General features: G+C 37.2%; 1 protein-coding gene across 1 annotated transcript in view; it reads right to left on the reverse strand.

Annotated features, from left to right (window-relative positions):
• COL25A1 (collagen type XXV alpha 1 chain) overlaps positions 1–16,867 on the reverse strand; it is a 504,591-nt gene that overhangs the window by 78,414 nt on the left and 409,310 nt on the right. Inside the window, exon 13 of the mRNA XM_078002085.1 lies at positions 8–61. Within this exon, the coding sequence (XP_077858211.1) occupies positions 8–61 (54 nt within the window). The remainder of the gene's footprint in view (positions 1–7; positions 62–16,867) is intronic.

The following is a 16,867-nucleotide window of genomic DNA, read 5'->3' on the forward strand; positions in this document are numbered from 1 at the left end:
TACTAACCTTTGGTCCTGGTATTCCATTCTGTCCTACTGCTCCAGGCAACCCGGGCTCACCCTCAAAATAGAAAAATAGATACTACTAAGTAAAATAGACAAAATCAATACATTACATGGATCATTAGAGGAGACAGCCATCTAATAATTCTCTAGAAACAGATAAAGAATAAGTGACTATTAGTTTAAATTCAAGTTAGCTTCCATGGTCCAAAATGCTGCACGTAATGGAGCAAGGATACAACGGGATTAATTTCCTTTGTTCAGTCTTATCATCATTAAGAAAACTGAGGCAACTTACCAGTGGAAATTAATATCTAGCATGTTGCTGGGTACATTGTGAACATCAAATAAATATTTTCTGAATGAGTAAAAGACATCTGAAAATACAAGACTCTCTTGGCAAAAAACTTTTAAGTGATTCATCAGCTCAGAAAAAGAAAGAATAAATCATTCTGTTTTCACATTAGACTTAAATGAACATTTACAAACCTAAATCTTGAAGAACATACACATCTTTGAACACCTACTTAATTCATTTAGACACATTGACACGAAAGTAAACACTAAAAATAGCTTTGGTTTTTCTTTCCAATTTTATTATAAAAAGAAGAAGAATAAAACATTCAGACTTATGGATCTCATTGTCATATCAAGCGATACGCTTTTGGACAAAAGATGATGGCTATTAGGCTAGAAAAAATTTCCTATTTCAGAAAGATGATGATGTTTACCAGTCTTTCAAGACTCTGAACCAGCAATTGTTTTCCAAAGAGGCAAAGCTCCCTGAAGTGCCCAGAAACAAGGAAAAGATACTTTGGCCCTTTATGCTTCCATGTGGCTCAAACTTACAGCAATTAGAACTCTGTTCTCATTTTAAAACATTCTGAAAGCCCTTCACTGTGTGCCCCAATTACTGGACAACCTTCTTCTTTCCATTAAGGCCAGTAAAGTTGCTCCTTAGTTGATTTTTTAAAAATAGACTTTATTGTTAGAGCAGTTTTAGGTTCACTGCAAACTTAATTGATTTTTGAGAATGTTTTCTAAGTCACCTGGAGGGCAGGAATTCTGTCACTTTTACATTTGTGTTCTCAGCTTCAAATACATGTATGTTAATAATAATAGTAACATTTCTTAAGTGCCAGGATCTTTATAGTCATTGACTCAATTCTCACAAATTTCCATGAGGTAGGTACTATTTTTATCTCTATTTTACAGGCAAAGAAACTAAGGCACAGAAAAGTTAAGTAATTTGTCCAGATTTACATAACTATAGTCAGGACTTGAACTTTCATGGCTTAAGAAGTTATGCTCTGGTTTAAGAAGTTATGCTCTTAACACCATGTTACACTGATAAGTGAATGAATATATCTAGGAATTGGGAGAGAGTAGATGATGAGTATTTCTATCTTAATTATTATTTGGTTTATAGTCCCACTTATAAATGACTGTCAGAATATATAGAAACCTGAATTAAATATAACCTACATAGAGATGATTTTTTAATATCTACCAGATAAACTAAGCAATGTGAAGCTTGTGGTGTCTTTCCAGAATAGCGAAAAGTATTTTACTATTATAGTGGATTATTAAAATTGCTAAAGTCTTAACCTCCTGGAAAAAAATTCTGCTTCCTATATAAAGTCACACTGTAATTGTAACTCTTGCACTTTCCTTGGTAAAATGGGAAAAAATGTTGACTTAGAATAATGATGGTCATTACGGGGAAATTTTGATATGCCATTTGTACATAACAAAGGATAAGAACTTGGAAACAGAATACATCCTGAAAAAGGAGTATCATTTACTGTGCAACCAGAAAAAGACCTATGGAGTCTGCTTGCTTCAAAGAATCCACAACAGGAAGCACTAATATCATAACTCATGGTTTAATGCAAATAAGAGATGCCGCCAGGAAACAAGGCAAACTTTGTTTAGACTTTCAAAGAATAACCATTGTAGCAGAGTTATTTTTTTAAAAACTGGTTAAGCCTCTGGAACAGGACAAAAATTCATGCTGAGATTTTGAAGCAAGGAAGAGAAATGTTGCTGAGGTATCTGCATAACATTGTCCTTAATATATGAACATTGAGGGACTAAAGCTTGATCTCCTTTTTTTCTTTGATTTTTTATGTTGTTAATCTTTAACATAAAAGGCAGCAAAAAATGGCACCTGTAATCCCCATCGGTCTGTAATAATTGTTTTCATTTTGTCCCGTCTCCTTCTGGTCTTTGTTATTTACGGTTACATATTTTCAAGCAATTGTAAACATATTGCATAGCTTGATGTTCTGATTTTTTAAACCTTTATACGCACATTTGTTTTCACACAGTATTTGTGAACACTGTCTTGTGAATAGTTTAATCATCTATCAAAGTCAGGTGTGATCATTTGTTTAATCAGTCCCACATTGTTGAATACTCGTGTTCTTCCAATTTTTACTATTAAATATAAACTAAAATAAACACCTTTGTAAATATACTCATATTTTTCTGTCAAATAATTTAATTATGATAAATTATCTAAATTTGTTTTATTAGTCAATGGAAACATTTTATGGCACTAACTGCATATTTCTAAATTGCTTTCTAAAAGAGTTCTGAGTTTTATTTGCTTTTATAGGCACTTTAAAAAGTTTTTCATAGGCATTGCTTTTATAGGCATCCACTCTGTGTTACTTTTTCAAAACGTTTTACAACAATGGTTTTTCACAACAGCATTGAATATCACAATTTTAATTATTTTTGTGGCCATTTTAATATGCACAAATGAGAGCTTACTGTTTTTCAGTTTTAAATTTTTTACTTGTAAGCTTAAATATTTTCTGATGGGTTCATAATTTAAGTAGGTATTCACAAAATGTTACAGCTGAAAAGTGAATAAAGCTAGAGGAAAAAATGACTGATAGCATTTTACCTTTATAATAGTTATATCAAGCAACACATACTCCAAGTTAGATTAAGGGACTACAGAGCATTCTGTTATTGTCCACACTTAGTTTCCCAGGTTCTGTGCAAAGAATATAAAAGATAAACCACTGTACAAGTCTGAGTTTCATAGCCAAGCTACAGAAGTCTGTAGGTGCTGATTATTCAACTAACAGTGAAAATTTACTATATGTTCTACTCTGGACTGAGTGTTTCCTGAGACATAAAGATGAAATAGACATGACAAGTGCCTGTGCCCAAAGAGCTTATTTTTGAGTGGGGGAAATATATACATATATGTATACATATACACATATACATATACACATTAGGTGGCATCTAATTGAGTTCATGAAACATTTTTGGGGGAAAGTTTTCTTGCACTTCATGAAGTAAGAAACATAATAAATAGAAATCAATGAGAAGTCTTACTGAGGGATAAAGCATACATCTTGTATTAATATCTTTCAATATATCAGGACAAAAATGATTATCATGAATCCTCTAAATAAAGTTATCATGATGTTACACTATTACATAATAGTGAACATGTACATATACAGAAAAATATATCAGAAAGGTACAAACAAAAAAAATGGGAACCAGGTTGTGTGTGTGTGTATGTGGGTGGGGGGAGCTGGTCTCATGTTTGTTGCACAATCTATCCATCTATTTCTGAACACATTTCATACTTAAAACAGAGGGTATTCCATAGATGGTAATAAAGAAAAACGGCAGCTAACATCTTAACCACAGGTAGATTAATGGAGTTTTGTCTACTATACTTTAAATTTAAAGGCTATTCCCAGTATGACCATTCCCAAACGGCCATTTCCATTTTAGGCTGAAAACAAGTTGGACTGACTTTTAAGAAGGATGGCTTGCTGCTTTCATTTTTCAAAAAAAAAAAAAAAATCCAACTCTTTTGGAACTCTAATGTAAAACATTACTCACGGCCATTACAATTATTTCAGGAACTGTCATTCAAGGGCTACTTGAATGAATAGTTAAGGATAAAAAGAAATGCGGTTTTCTTACAAATACTGAGTGCTCAAAGGAAGTGTGTCATCTAGCAGTAATATTGCTCATCATCACTTGAATCACGATAGATTTCCTTTCTGGAAATTGGAATGAGAATGGAATGGACCTATACGTTATACCTGGAAAATGAGCAGAGTTTAAACCTGTGTTGTCCAATTGCTACCACTAACCACAGGCAGCTATGGAGCAGTGGAAATGTGGCTAGTCCTAATGGAAATGGATATAAGTGCAGAATACAATTTTAAAGATTTAGTAGGGCAAAAAGTGTAAAATATCTCACTAAAAATGTGAATATTATTATTCTTGAAATATTAATTCATATCATGTTAAAATGATAATTTTGAATAGACACTGAGTTTAAAAACTACATTATTAAAATTAATACTACTTCTTTTTACCTTTTTCCAATGTGATCAACTTAAAAATTGCATATGCAGTTTGTATTTGAGGCTTGCATTATATTTCTGCTTCTCTCAAGCATTGGTTTAAACTATAAAAGTATTTAATTATTAGAAGACATCATGAACCAAAAGCCTTTAAAAGCAAGGAAGGAGTACTATCAGTATTAAAGCAAGTCAACATACAGCAAGACTTCAAAATGGAGACTCCACTCCATTGCATATGCAGTTAAAATGCACCAGAGAACTCTGCCAAGCTGGAGCAGTATGTGGCGGGTGGAGAGACTAGAAGCAAGCTCTGGCTCAGGCCAGAGTGGCTTTTGGAGGGTCCAGGAGATCAAGTTCTTGTGTGTAACATGGCACAGCCAGTCTCTGTACTGTCTGTATCGTAAGCTAGTGGTTAGAGGCTGACTCTAGGGACGAACTAAAGGAGTTCTTTCCCACCCACCAGCTTCCAACATTCTCTTAAAAGCAAGTCAGGCATAGAGCTCTTTCACTCAGTTCTCTGCAAGCCTGTCCCATCTCATTCAAAATAAGAGCCGACATCCTTACAATGGCCCCAGCCCCACATGATCTGACTCCTACTGCTCCTCTGACCTCCCTTCTGCTGCCCCCTCACATACCCCAGCCACACTGAACCCCGTCCCCACCTTGCTCCAGTGTGGAAAGTAGCCGCCTGCCCAGGGCCTTTGCACCTGGGCGTTCTCTAATGGACCTCCTATGTTTTTTCCTCAGATAGCCATAGGATTGCTCTCTCACCTCCTTTAGCTTTGAATCAAGCATCCCCTTACTACAGGGGTTACCCCTGAGTTTCCCCCACTCCCCTAACCACATCACCACTCCCTGTAAAGGTATATGCCTGTGCCTTTCTCTATTATACCAACTGCGACCTAAGATACAACTTTGTGTTTCTTTTTGGTCTCCCGCCATTAGGACTTTAAGGTTTGGCAAACAAAAATATAGGAGACGGAGTTAAATTTAAATTTCAGATAAATAATGAATCATATTTTAGCTAAATATATTCCAAATATTAAATGGGACATAGTCATATTAGAAATTCTCAGTTGTTATGTGAAATTCAAATTTAATAGGGCATCTTATATTTTATCTGACAACTCTATTTTCCACTCCCATACCCCCATCACCACTAGACTATGAGCTCCTTGAGCAGAGGACTTGGTCTATTTAGCTCATTACTCTTTCACAGCGCCTATTAAAACCACTCACACATAATAGCTGTTCGGTACATCAGTGTTAGAGGAATGAATGAATACAGGAGAACCAAATGCATTAAGCCTACATGAAGATGTGAAGCACTGAATAGGCCAGGTAGGAAACGAGACAGCAAGGCTGCTCAACTGGGAGTTTGGAAAATAGTATAACTGTCACGGCAAGAGATGGCTCTGTCTCAGGCACCTGCAAGGCAGCCGCCATGGGTAAAGAGAAGGGAGCAAGGAAAAGATGGGAGAAATGTTAACTCTGCAGTGGCGCACCTCCAAGTTGTGCCCAGGTCAGTCTGAATCGCTAGGATTGAAGGACACAGGCCCAGCATGGGGTAGAGTGAAGTGAGGTGAGTGTGAGTTAGAAGAGGAGTCTGTGAAGGGCAGGGTGACAGCAATGAGAACGTCAATGTCTTCCAAGAAAATCCCTCCAGGACTCTGTTGGGGGAAGAGTGTTTACCTAGAGGACTAAAGGCTCCAGCAATTCAGCCTGTGGGTCCAGAGCCTGGGGCATTGTCGACATTTCCATGTACTGCTCATCTCTTCCGTCTGCTTCTTCCTTCACCCCCAGTGCCTCAGGTGAGGGGCGAGAAGTAGCTGGGACGATGCTGGTTCTATAAATTTTCATGTCATCTAAAGTTCCCCAAAGACCCTCTCAGAATTTACGCAAGTGTCATCATTTACTCCATGAACTCACTAACATCTGCTTTTCCCTAAGCAGGAGCACTCACAAAACAGTGAAATATTTTAGTGAAAGGAGCCAAGCCAGTCATTCTTAACAGAGGAAGAAACATTCAGAGAGAGGAAGTAACTTTTCCAGAGACAAAGAGCCACAAAGAGGTAGATGTGAGATTAAAACCCAGGTCTTCTGATTCCTCATCTTGTGTTTCTTCTATTCAAGCAGCTTGTGTCTAAAAATATTATTCAATTTTATCATGTTTCTTTTCTGTTTAATTTTCACATAAAATAGTAAAGTGGCTTTAGGACACTAGTACCAGCCTAATACCATAATACCAGCTGTTCCACATAATAGCTGTTCAGTACATTGGTGTTAGATGTACTGAACTTCCAGTTCTATGACAAAGAACAAATTGCTTATGCTTCCATTCGGGCTGTTTTTCTCTTGTAAAGTGTGTGGGGCTGAGTCAAATATTTGCTTTCTTCCAACTCTAAAGGAGTAAGATTTATTACTGTTACTAGTTGTTGCTGTTGCTGCTCTTGTTGTTGTTGTTGGACTAAAGACGTTACCCGGTCATTCTTTATTTCTTAGAGATCTGACTAAATTTGGCTCAAGTCTAAGACTTGCTTTTTCCAGTCCCCTGCTCAAGCCTTGCATCTATACATGTCTCTGCTTTGCCCCACACCAATTCACGTGGTTCAGTCAATTCTTCACCAGTTTCCTCAAGAATTCCTCTCTGCAGGAATTTCGTGAATTCAAGATTCACCATTTGGTCTTTCAGGAAGGCGTCATCACGGAGCTGAGTCTGTCTTCATCTTACTGGCTTCTCCTCTCTCCCTCTTCCACCTCACTGTTCTCCTTCTTCCCTCCCTCCTAGACCATCTTAGGAAATCGGCTTCTCTCTGTGTGTAGCAGTTCTGCAGTCTTTAGCTCCTACTTGCATCCCCAATCCCTGATTCTTTTTCCTTTTCATTCCTGGAAGCACAGGAAGCTGTGTAACACGCAAAAGTAAAAAGAGAAAACCCCTAGCCTGGACAATTAGGTTTGCTTATGTGTCAGAGAACTGGCATCCCTACTGGGTTATCTAAACAGCAAACTTCCTCCTTAAAATTAGAATCGTGTAACCGCCCAACGGGCTCATCTTGCCGGCTGCCCAGACAGAGCCAATTTATCAAGACAAGGGAATTGCAATGGAGAAAGAGTAATTCATACAGAGGTGGCTGTGCAGGAGACCACAGTTTTATTATTGCTAAAATCAGTCTCCCCCAAAACTCGGAGCTCAGAGCTTTTAAGGATAATTTGGTGGGTAGGGGCCAGTGAATTGGAAGCGCTGATTGGTTGGCTCAGAGATGATATCATAGGGAGTGGAAGCTGTTCTCTTATGCTAAGTCAGTTCCTGGGTGGGGGCCACAGAACCTGTTGTCAGGTGGAGGTGGAAATGCAAAAACCTGAAAAGACATCTCAACAGGCCAATCTTAGGTTCACAATAGTGACGTAACTTGCAAATCTTATGACCTCTGGAATAACGGCTGGTAATATTTAGAATTCCAGCCCCTCTCATCCTTACTCGGTGGCTGGTGGCCTTTCATTCATTTTACAAGAACAGTTTAGCTTTTGGGAAGGGCTATTATTTAAACCATAAGTAAAATCCAAGACTAGTTCAACCTATGCCCAGGAATGGACAAGGACAGTTTAGAGGTTAAAAGCAAGATGGAGATGGTTAAGTCTGATATCTTTCACTGTTATAATTTCCTTAGTTATAATTTTGCAAAGGCAGTTTCAATCTCTTTGTCCACACTGGTAATGTGAATACTAAATAGTAGAAAAGCAGACAAGTATATCAGCCAGGAACTTAATACAAATACCCTTTTTTGGGTAATTTGCTGAAATGGGTCTTAAACTGTTTAATAACTAAATTTAACCTGGTGACCAAACCTTCCTTATGCCTTTTGAAAAATTACAAATGTTGGCCGGGCGCGGTGGCTCATGCCTGTAATCCCAGCACTTTGGGAGGCCAAGGTGGGTGGATCACGAGGTCAGGAGATCGAGACTATCCTGGCTAACACGGTGAAACCCCATCTCTACTAAAAATAAAAAAAAAAAAATTAGCTGGGCAAGATGGTGGTTGCCTGTAGTCCCAGCTACTCAGGAGGCTGAGGCAGGAGAATGGCGTGAACCCGGGAGGCGGAACTTGCAGTGAGTGAGTTGAGATCACGCCACTGCACTCCAGTTTGGGTGACAGAGCTAGACTCTGTCTCAAAAAAAAAAAAAAAAAAAACCCCAAAATTACAAATGTCTAAAAATGATAAATAAGAAAACATGATAGTTGTATCAATAATCTAACAGTATGAGGTGTTTCAGAAATAAGTCTTCTCGTTAACACTTTTAATTTTAGATTTTCATACTGTTCATGTAGACAGAAATATATACAATACAATTTGAACAAAGGAAATGTAATGCAGAGAGATAGAAGTTTCCGGGGGGGGTGGGGTGGGGTCCTGAAAGATACTAAATTGACTTTATCTGGGTGAAATTTACATAAATGAGAGGAATTATTTGCCTTGAGGACACTCACAAAATCTGAAGGTCTAAGTAGGAGTATGCATGGTCATCCTCTTTGTCTCTCCAGCCCTAGTTCTCTCTATGAAGTGCCTTGGGGATTACATGTGAACACCACAGCCTCCAAGCCCTGCCCACAGCTCCTCATCAACAGTGCTCCACAGCCACCCATAGGCTTAGGGGTGCACATGCCGGCAGGATGGTCCACTCTAGAATACAGATCTGGGGAGGGCCCAGTACTGACAATGGACTCAAGACAGATGAGGCAGGAACTCTTGGCTTCCAGGTACCTGAGACATGATCTGGAAGTGGGAAGACAAGACTATGGGCAGGCAAGTCTCCTTGGCCCTATGGACTCCTCACTTATAAGGAGGGTGATACCACAAGATGGACAAAGGAGGCTTAGAAGAGGGGCACTGCTCGCCTGCATCCAAGGGAAGCACTACCCAGCATCCCCTTTTAAAATAGCATGAAAGATGCAAAAGTGAGCCCAAACCAGCCAGAGAGCATGATGCCACAGAGGGTTCTCCGTTTTGAATATAAAAATATTATCCTCAATGTACTCTTACGGGGGAAAAAGATTAAGAATAAAAGCTTACGAGATAGGAATATGAAATATCAAAATGGATGAAGGGAGTCATATGAAGTGAGCTTCTTAGGGCTGGGAAAAGTCAGATACAGCAGTTTTTCAGCTCCCTTCTGTTACAAGAATCTCTTCTAAATTAGACAATTCGTGTTTATTACAACTTTCCACTGGACTGGGATCACGAGAAAAGAAGTTTCAGCAGTAGTGGCCAATCCTCATCTGACATTCCCCTGGCAAAAGGTTGAGGAAAAGACCTCTACCCACGTGTCTCCAGTCAGAAAGGAGCTCAACAGAGTTGCTGTATATTTTGGGAAAGACACTCTTTCACGCTCTGAATGTAGATATGAAAGAATGCAGCGCCAGGAGTGATTGGCAGCCACCTTACAACTGAGAGGAAAGCGGGAACTAGGTTGACAGCAGGAACATGGAAGAAGGACCAAGAGATGAAGGAACCTGGGTTCTTAGTGATGAAGTTTAGTTGTCGGTTTAACAAAGCCAAGCTGAAGACTGCATTAGCGCTGGACTTTCAAGCTCATATGACTTAAGGAAATACCTTTATTTTTTCACCTGGTTCTCTTAGGTTTCCATGACTTGTAACATAATGTGTCCTTGAAAATATATCCATTTTGAAAGCTTTAAAACCCAGCTAATTCTTTATTTCCTAAAGTATAGTTCTTAAAGATACTGTGTATAGTTTGAATGATAAATTATTCTTTCTCTTGGAAAGAGAATGTGTTTAATTATTAATAGAAATTTTAAATGTTTATGTCCAAGTGGAAAAATTCTAAAGGTCAATGAAGAGAATGAGATAATACTTCTTACTGATACTCATTTGGACACCTAGAGGTTTCTGAATCATGGAGGCATTAATGCCTCCAATTCAAAGAGGAAAACAATCTACTGTTATTTAACAGTCTTTTAATAGACAGTTATAAGTATTACTTCCTTTATCTTTTCTGATTAAACTTAGAGGTGAACATTATAATTCCTATTTGAAAAATGAGGAAACTAAGGCTCAGAGAAGGTAAGCAATTTGTCCAAGGTCATACAAACACCGAGCAGCAAAGCTAGGATTTTCTGAATTTAAAAATCCACACTCTTAACCACTACCCTGCAGTGGAAGCAGAATGCCTGGCTCTTAAGTTCTACTCTGCCACTAACACTTGGATGACCTTGGGCTTCTTTTACTCTTTCTGCACCTCAGTTTCCTCATTAAGAAAATGGAGATAATCATAGTGCCTATTTCACAGAATTGCTATGAGGACGAAATGAGCTAAGATGCCTGTAACACTTAGGGCGCTGCCCAGCAGGTAATAAACACTGGATACATTTTAGTAAATATGATATACTGCTTCTGTTCTCTGAACTAGGCAGAGAAGACAGAGAAGAGGATCCTGAAAGGAATTCAGTTTCTCATAAACGAATCCCACCAAGGCTGTCTCACAGTTGGATCATGGCTACCCCTTGGCCATGTGGCCTGGCATCAAATAAATGGTACTGGGTAGATTTCACCTGTTATGATTTTTGACAATAAATTATAACATTACAGTCTTATTTTTAACACATATCTCAAAATCCAGAGTATCAGAGATTAGACCTAATGATACAAAAACAGGGTGTGTGGTTTATATTGACTTAGTATTTTAGTAGTCAGAAATTTTAAGGAAAAGCTGTCCATGATGAATACAAAAACCCTATAGTGATCAATAATATCAACAATATGGTGTTTTAGGAACAGAATTCTAAGACCAAGGTTATCTATAGTTTAAATTGTAAATATTGCAACATGGTGAAAGCTCCTCTTCTTTTGCCAATTCCCATTTATACTGCGAGCCTCACTGAAAGTCTCTGATCGGGGAAGTGCTCGCTCTTAGTCCTTTGCACCGGGCCAGGGAGCCCTGTGCTTTTCTGTTATAATACTTCACAATATTCTAATTTAAATATCTATAGAGTTTTCATATAATTATTCATTTAATCCCCCTACTACACATTAGCCTAGAAATTCCGTGAGGCAGAGACAGCTGTAAACTCAGTGTTCAGTTGGTGCCTCACACTTAGTAAGGGTTAAATAAATATTTGTTAAATGAATGATCGAGGAAATTCATAAGTGACTCAAAGAGTACATTTAAGGGAAATTTCTTTAAAAAGCTTTTCCCAATTATGGATACAATTTAATCAGATGTAATATGTCAGTATTTTTGTGATTTCTTCTATAAAATGCAGTGTCTTTTACATTAAAATAGAAAAGAGTGGATTTCATGATGTCATAATTCATTCATAAACATTTGCTTCGCTGTTTTTCTGTTTTGCAGCAGCGAGTGAGAAGCTTTACTTCCTCAGCTACCCCTTTCTCTCAGCAATCCCAATCCTTCAACTGCTTACTCTTCCTTCTCCCAATATTTTCATTTGCTAGAATAGTAACTGGTATCAAACTTTATAGTAACATGCCTAAAAACGTCAGGAGGAAAGTGGTTTTAAAGAAAATCTTACTATAATAGTTTTATTTCAAGCCAGCAGGAAAAAACCTCCTTCAACTAACTTTTTGTTTTCTCCTAAAGAAACCCAAAAATAATTACATGAAGAAAAGAAATATCTTGTGTTCTGCTTAACAAGTAAAATTGAGTGAAAAAAGTCTTTAAGAGTAGAGTAGGTTTTTGTATAAAAATGGCTGAGAATATATAAATCATTCTCAGGAATGGATGAAGTGACTTGACTTTATGAAATATCTGTAACAGGAAATGATGGTGCTTCTTTAAGAAGAAAGCATTCATGGTCATGTACTCTTGGAATTCTAATATATACAATTATTAATGTTAAAAAACTGAAAAATTAAAAAATATAATTCTCACTTTTAACACAAAAAAGATTGAATTGTTGTAAGATACTTTCCTTGAACTATTAACTAATCTGGAATCATCAATCAATCACTTAATTTAGTCTCAATATCTTTTCTTAAAGTTTAGCATTAGAAAGTCACAAATATATTGCGTAATAAATTACTGGGTAAATTCTGCTAAAGGAAAATTTTAAGCTAATTAACTAGAAAACAAAAACAGCCCTACATGTTGAAAACCTTCAGGAATGTAGGTAGCAATAAATATATAAATAAATAACAAAAAAACCTGTGTTTAGTGTTTATAGTAAGTGAACGGGGAATAAAAAATATCGGATTTATTGTATTGTCCACTGCATAGACTTGAATCAATGGCTTAAGCTTTGAAAGTCTAAGAGCTTCAGTTTATCTGTTCTCTAAATATACTTACAATAAAAATGCCATTAAAAGTATGCTGTAAAGATTAATGTCAGTGAAGAACTGTGTGACCCAGGTATAAGAGATAAAAAGAAATTTCAAATGTCATAACTGTAAACTAATTAAAATTTAATGTTACTTAAAAATCACATAGCTATTTGTGATGGATTCATAGGTGATACATTAATATCAATTTTTAAATTTATGTTATATTTGAAGTTTTAAAACTAACAATAAACTCTAGAAAGCACTTAAAATTGCATGAATCAAGATCATCTGATATTTATCTCTTGGTTTGGAAACAATCCCTATGACTCTGCAGGCCTCAGAAAAATTCTAGCTTACATAGACATAAAAAATTTCATTTTAATCCTGAAAATCTTCAACATTATTTTTGTAGTAATCAAGAGACAAGGATGTGAATTAAGAGGAGTAAAAATAGGACTTTGTATGGACTTCATCTGTCTCGAGCTCTTTTTTTTTTTTTTTTTAAGATGGAGTTTTGCTCTTGTTGCCCAGGCTAGAGTGCAACGGCGCAATCTTGGCTTACTGCAACCTCCACCTCCAGGGTTCAAGTGATTCTCCTGCCTCAGCCTCCCGAGTAGCTGGGATTACAGGCATGCACCACCATGCCCCGCTAATTTTGCATTTTTAGTAGAGACGGGGTTTCTCTATGTTGGTCAGGCTGGTCTCGAACTCCCGACCTCAGGTGATCCACCTGTCTCGGCCTCCCAAAGTGTTGGGATTACAGGCATGAGCCACCGCGCCCGGCCTCCAGCTCCTCTTTCACGGCATTTGCACAGTGTTGGGCACTAATTGCTCTTCAAATAAACTGTCATAGTGATTATCTGTTCTTATGGATGCTAAGAAAGATGTAAATCAGGAAAAAGTAGAAAAATACAGAGTTTTAATAACACCTTTTAACAGTTCAGATTTTTAAAAACTGACATAAGTATGTAAACAAAAATTGTAGACAGCAATGTATTTTGCCAAATAATTCTTCACTTTAAAAACACGTTTCGACCATAAAATTATTTTAAATAGCTCACATTTCTCCAGAGTATTTGAAGTAGGAACTAACTGATCAATATTCAAATATACATCACTTCATGTATTATATGTGTGTGTGTGTTTGTGTGCATGCACTCATGCACACACACATGGTAGGGGAAAGAATACATTATGGAGGATAAATAAAATGTTAGTTATATGTTTAAACCAACAAGATCTTCAGGAGAATTACATTATTTTTGTGTTCAATATAATTAGCCAAAGAAGAAATAGATAACATTTTATATTTTTGGGTAGGATTTGCATTAGATCTGCCCTAACTGCTTGGTTGGTGGAAACAAGTCCAAATTACGAAAACATCAGCTTTCAGAATTGGGAACAGAGGATGCTGAAAGCTAGTTCAATTGGAAACAAGACATGGGGGATGGGGGACTTTTTGTGTACTCATAGTATCTCTGAGAAACTTAGGGATAAATTGGTACAGCTTCTGCTCTCATTTTACAAATGAAGCCCCTTTGAATGCGGAGAGAAAAGGAGTCCTTCAAAGGCTACACAAGAGGTGAAAGAGTACAGAGTGTTCTGACACAAGGACAGGGATCCTACATCAGCCCGCTGGTGACTGTGCTTTCATAATAATGTGAAACGTGTCTTGTATCTATAGCAGTGACATTCCAACCACCCAGTCCTTAAGAGCTGGGGCCCTTAGTCCTTAGGGTCAGGGAGACAGCCAGGGTACAGAGAACACATTCTACCTCTACGTATAATTCTGCATATTCATTTCCTCTCTGTGAGGAATTCAACTGGCTTTTCCTCCCTGCTTGAATGTAAGTCTAGGGCTCATTTGCTGACACTTTTTTTTTTTTTTTTTTTTTTTTTGAGACAGGGTCTCACTATGTTGCCCACGCTGGAGTGCAGTGGCACGATCACGGCTCACTGTAACCCTGAACTCCTGGGCTCAAGCGATCCTCCCACCTTGGCCTCCCAAAGTGTTGGGATTATAAGCATGAGCCACTGTGTCCAGCCTGCTGAAATTCTTAAGGCATGAGAATACTACTGGAGGAATATGTTGCCTAATTAATACTACAAGGTCTGTCTCTATAGTGTACACTGGAACCTTAGAAAGGTGAAGTGACTGGCCCAAATGAGGACATTCTCTCTCAGATGCAGAGACCATGCCCTTTTCTCTGTACCACACTGCCTCCTACATTTCACAGAAGGATGCTCTGTAGCCCTTCATAGGTTGTGATGCCAGAAGGGGCAAGATTGGAGTCTAATACCATGCCACTGCTTAAGCAAGTCCTTTCTCTTAATGAAAAACCACTATAAAAATAAATATTTAGATTAGCAATCAAGGTGATCAAAATGTAAAATATAATGTGTAGGAAAAATGTCATGCCAAGTTTATGTGCTAAGGCCTTCACCTATTTTGCCATCCTGAATGGATGGACAATGTTCTATGGGAAACAGAGCATTTTTGTCTTCTTTTTTTCTTTCTCTCTCTCTTTCTTTTTTTTCAAATAGAGACAGGGTTTCACCATGTTGCCCAGGTTGGTCTCCAGCTCCTGAGCTTAGGCAATCCTCCTGCCTTAGCCTCTAAAAATGCTGGGATTATAGGCATGGGACACTACGCCTGGCCAGTGTTTTCTTAAAAAAGTATACTTTTCTTTCTTTTTTTCAAACATAAGAAGAGAATTTTTTATTCCCCAGGGTTTTGTTTTGTTTTGTTTTGTTTTTTGAGTGTTTTGGCTATATTTCTTACTTTTTTCTTTTTAAGAGATAGGATCTCACTATGGTGCCCAGGCCGGACTCAAGCAATCCTTCTGCCTCAGTGCCCCCAAGTAGCTGGATATTATTTGCCATATTTCTGATGGCTTAGAAATTATATCCTCTCCTAACCACTGTCTGAAAACTTTTCTAAGTATCAAAAGTACTCTTTTGGAAAAAGCAAAATTGTATTGGAGAAGAAAATGTTTTCTCAAGACAATTTAAGGATATTGAGGTGCTCTTACTAAAAAAAAATGTCATTGTAAGCTCCTTTCTTAGAAAAACAAATTCTAGAGTTCAAGACTCCAGAAAAACAAAGTCTAGAGTTCAAAAAAATTGTTTAAAAACAAATTCTAGAGTTCATTTCATATGCTCATATGCTCTAAGTACGTAAAATTATTACTCTATTGCCAGTTTTGTTTTTACTAAGTGACCTGCTGTTTCAGTGAAGGAGACTCGTGTTTTTTACACTTTCTTTTCCTAAAAATGATACAGCAAATATTACAAATGTTAAGTAATGACTAGACCTAACAGAAATTCCATACACAAAGCTTTAGGTTTAGTTCTCTGAAGGAGGGAAAACAAATTTAAATTACATTTTGCTGATGCCTTCATAAAAGTGTGAAATCATTTCATTTCCCTGGGTTTTACAGAAAACACTTTTAAAATGCCACAAAGATGTATAACAAGACATAAAACTGCAAATATTAACTGTCTATTTCCTTGAAATATAATTTAAACTTGGTGACTAGGACAAGAAAATGTCACATTCCTTTCTCTTGCTAAGGAAATTGCATATTTCCTTTGCAAAAATAAAGAATATGCAGTCTTCAAAAGGTATATGTGACAGTTTTAAAGTTGTTTTGTTTCACGTTAAAAGTTTCTATAAATTTTCATGATTGTCTCAAAGTTGAAAAATGAAAAGAAACAAAGAAGAAAAAGGAAAACATTATTAACCTTAGGCATACAAGTTTTGTTTTTCACCAATGTCAAAAACAATATTTATGCCATATCTGTATTTTGTTCTTTCTAAATGTTATCTTGAGTTATATAATTTTCAGATCCATCTGAGAATGAATACACTTTTAAATTTTTGCTTAGGTTTCCCTCCATGATCTGCAATATTCTAAATCTTCTGTCTTTGCCAGGATTTGTGAAGCAAATGGATATGCATTTTACTAAGTGGAAAACGTAGCTGTGACATGGATGGTTAACTACTGGTGAGTGTGCGGTGTTTCGTTTATGGACTAAAGGACAACATAAGCCTTGGCTGAGAACATTAATTTCATGTGGGAATTGAATACTTCTGGGAACAGAGAGCCTCTTAAAAACATAGATTAACTGAATTTTCAGAACTCCACTGAACTGAAGTGAAGGAAAAGTTTAATGGTAATATCAAATACAGTCTAAAGACTTTACATCTATTTACTC

The sequence above is a fragment of the Macaca mulatta genome, chromosome 5 (genome assembly GCF_049350105.2).
Source record: "Macaca mulatta isolate MMU2019108-1 chromosome 5, T2T-MMU8v2.0, whole genome shotgun sequence".
Lineage (NCBI taxonomy): Eukaryota > Metazoa > Chordata > Mammalia > Primates > Cercopithecidae > Macaca > Macaca mulatta.